The sequence below is a fragment of the Salvia miltiorrhiza genome, chromosome 2 (assembly GCF_028751815.1).
Source record: "Salvia miltiorrhiza cultivar Shanhuang (shh) chromosome 2, IMPLAD_Smil_shh, whole genome shotgun sequence".
In the NCBI taxonomy this organism is placed as follows: domain Eukaryota; kingdom Viridiplantae; phylum Streptophyta; class Magnoliopsida; order Lamiales; family Lamiaceae; genus Salvia; species Salvia miltiorrhiza.
Window position 1 is genome coordinate 14,784,815 of NC_080388.1, and position 2,284 is coordinate 14,787,098.

Here is a 2,284-nt window from a genome sequence, read left to right on the forward strand (position 1 = left end):
TAATGCTGAATCCTAAGAAGTGCACTTTCGGGGTCAGGACTGAAAAATTCTTGGGATATCAAGTAACTCATCACGGTTTAGAGGTGAACAAAGACAAAGTGCAAGCAATACTGGATATGACACCTCCGTGCAACATCAAAGAAATGCAGGCCCTCAACGGGAGAATCACATCGCTGGGAAGATTCGTCTCCCGTTCTGCAGACAGGAGTCTCCCTTTCTTCAAAATTTTATGGAAATGAAAAAGTTTGAATAGACCAACGTTTGTCAGCATGCTTTTGAGCAACTAAAGAAATACTTGGCAGAGTTGCATATACTTACCAAGCCAAACGCAGGAGAAATCTTGTATCTATATATTGTTGTGGGTACAGAATCTTTGGGATCAATCTTAATCAGGGAAGAGAGGGGACAAAAACAACCAATTTACTTTGTGAGCAAAATTATGCAAGGGGCAGAACTGAATTATACTGAGATCGAGCAGCAACATTGATAATCCTAGTCACAGCCTGGAAATTACGGCCTTATTTCTTGACACGCAAAGTCATGGTACGAACGTCTCTGCCCTTCAAATAGACATTGGGATGCCTAGATTTGTCAGGACGGATGGTGAAATGGGCAATCGAATTAAGTGAGTATGATGTGGACTTCGAATCAAGGACAACGATCAAGGCGCAGGCCTTAGCAGATTTTGTACAAGAAACCACCGGGTCTAAAAAACAAAAACCTTGGTTGGCAGCGGTGGACGGGTCAGTAACCAAGGAAGGATGTGGTGTTGGCATTCACATTCAAACATCAATGGATGACAGCTTGCAATTTGCTATCAAGTATGAGCAACGACTATCTAATAACGAAGTGGAATATGAAGCTGTGATCAAGGCACTAACCATCTTAGCAGAACTGGGAGCTGAATCTGTTCACGTGAAATCTAATTCTCAGCTGGTGGTCCAACAACTATTGGGGGAATATGATGTCCGGGAAGAAAGAATAGCCGCGTATCATGTCCACGCCCTTGAGCTGATGACGAAATTTCAGGACTGCCATATTGAGCAGGTCCCACGGGAGCACAATTCCAGAACTGATCTATTGGCACGCATGGCCAGTGCTGTTGAACATAGCTGAAATGACGCTGTAACTTTTCTCTTCAAGCCTAACCAAGAAGGAAAACAACAGGTACTCAGTGTGGAGATCAGAGAGGACTGGCGGACCCTGATCATACACTTTCTTAAGACAGGGGAACGATTAGACCCCGTGGTCTCACAGTGCTACCTTTATGGCAGATATCGCTTGATCAATGAGCAATTGAACAAAAGATCCTTCACTCGCCCATTATTGAAATGTTTATCTCCAAAGGGGGCACAATTTGCTATCAGTAAAATTCATCAGGGCTGTTGTGGGAACCATGCTGGTTATAAAGACTTGAAGAGGAAGATTGTCAGAGCTGGGTTTTACTGGCCGACAATGGGAGAGGACGCCAAAGACTTCGTTAAAAAATGTGTGGTATGTCAGAAGTATGCTGCTCGCATTAATACGCCGGGGGAAACCATGGGAACTATGTATGCTACCTGCCCCTTTGACAAGTGGGGAATCGACATCGTAGGAAAGCTCCCTACTACTCCTGGGGGGAGTGCTTTCTCATTGTGGCGGTAGATTACTTTTCCAAATGGGTGGAAGCGAAGCCGTATTCAAAATTGATGAGTGTACTATCAAGAGGTTTTTGTGGCGAAACATATGTTGCAGATATGGATCGCCAATGGTGCTCGTCTCTGATAACGGGTCACAGTTAACAGGGAAAATGATAGAGGAGTTTTGTCACCGAATGGACATTGTCCACAGATTTGTATTTGTGGCCTACCCACCAGCAAATGGACAGGTGGAGCTTACCAATCGTATCATTTGTGAATGGCTGAAAAAGCGACTGGAAAAGAGTAAGGGCAGATGGGCAGAAGAGTTGGATGGCGTCCTTTAGGCCCATCGCACCAGTCCAAAGATGGCCAATGGAGAAGCACTATTTACATTAGTGCATGGGTCCAACTCTGCCATACCGGCAGAGGTGCGCTTGGCCTCACATAGGATATTACACTATGATCCTATCAGAAATGACGAGCTTCGCCGTTCAGATTTGGACCTTATTGAACTACATAGGGACATGGCGGTACTCAAAGCTGCGAAGTATAAGAACCTGATCAAGGCAGGGTTTGATAAGAAAGTAACAGTATGAAAATTTGTCAAGGGAGATCTGGTACTAAAACGGGCAGACGCGTTGCATCCAGCAAAGAAGTTTGATCCT

At 44.7% G+C, this 2,284-nt stretch overlaps 1 protein-coding gene across 1 annotated transcript; it reads left to right on the forward strand.

Annotated features, from left to right (window-relative positions):
* Positions 1–600: 600 nt before the first annotated feature.
* LOC131008033 (uncharacterized) lies at positions 601–1,963 on the forward strand. Its single transcript, XM_057934937.1, has 3 exons — positions 601–1,047; positions 1,144–1,640; positions 1,735–1,963. The coding sequence occupies exons 1-3, from the start codon at positions 601–603 to the stop codon at positions 1,961–1,963; spliced, it is 1,173 nt and encodes a 390-aa protein (XP_057790920.1).
* The last annotated feature ends 321 nt before the right edge of the window (positions 1,964–2,284 follow it).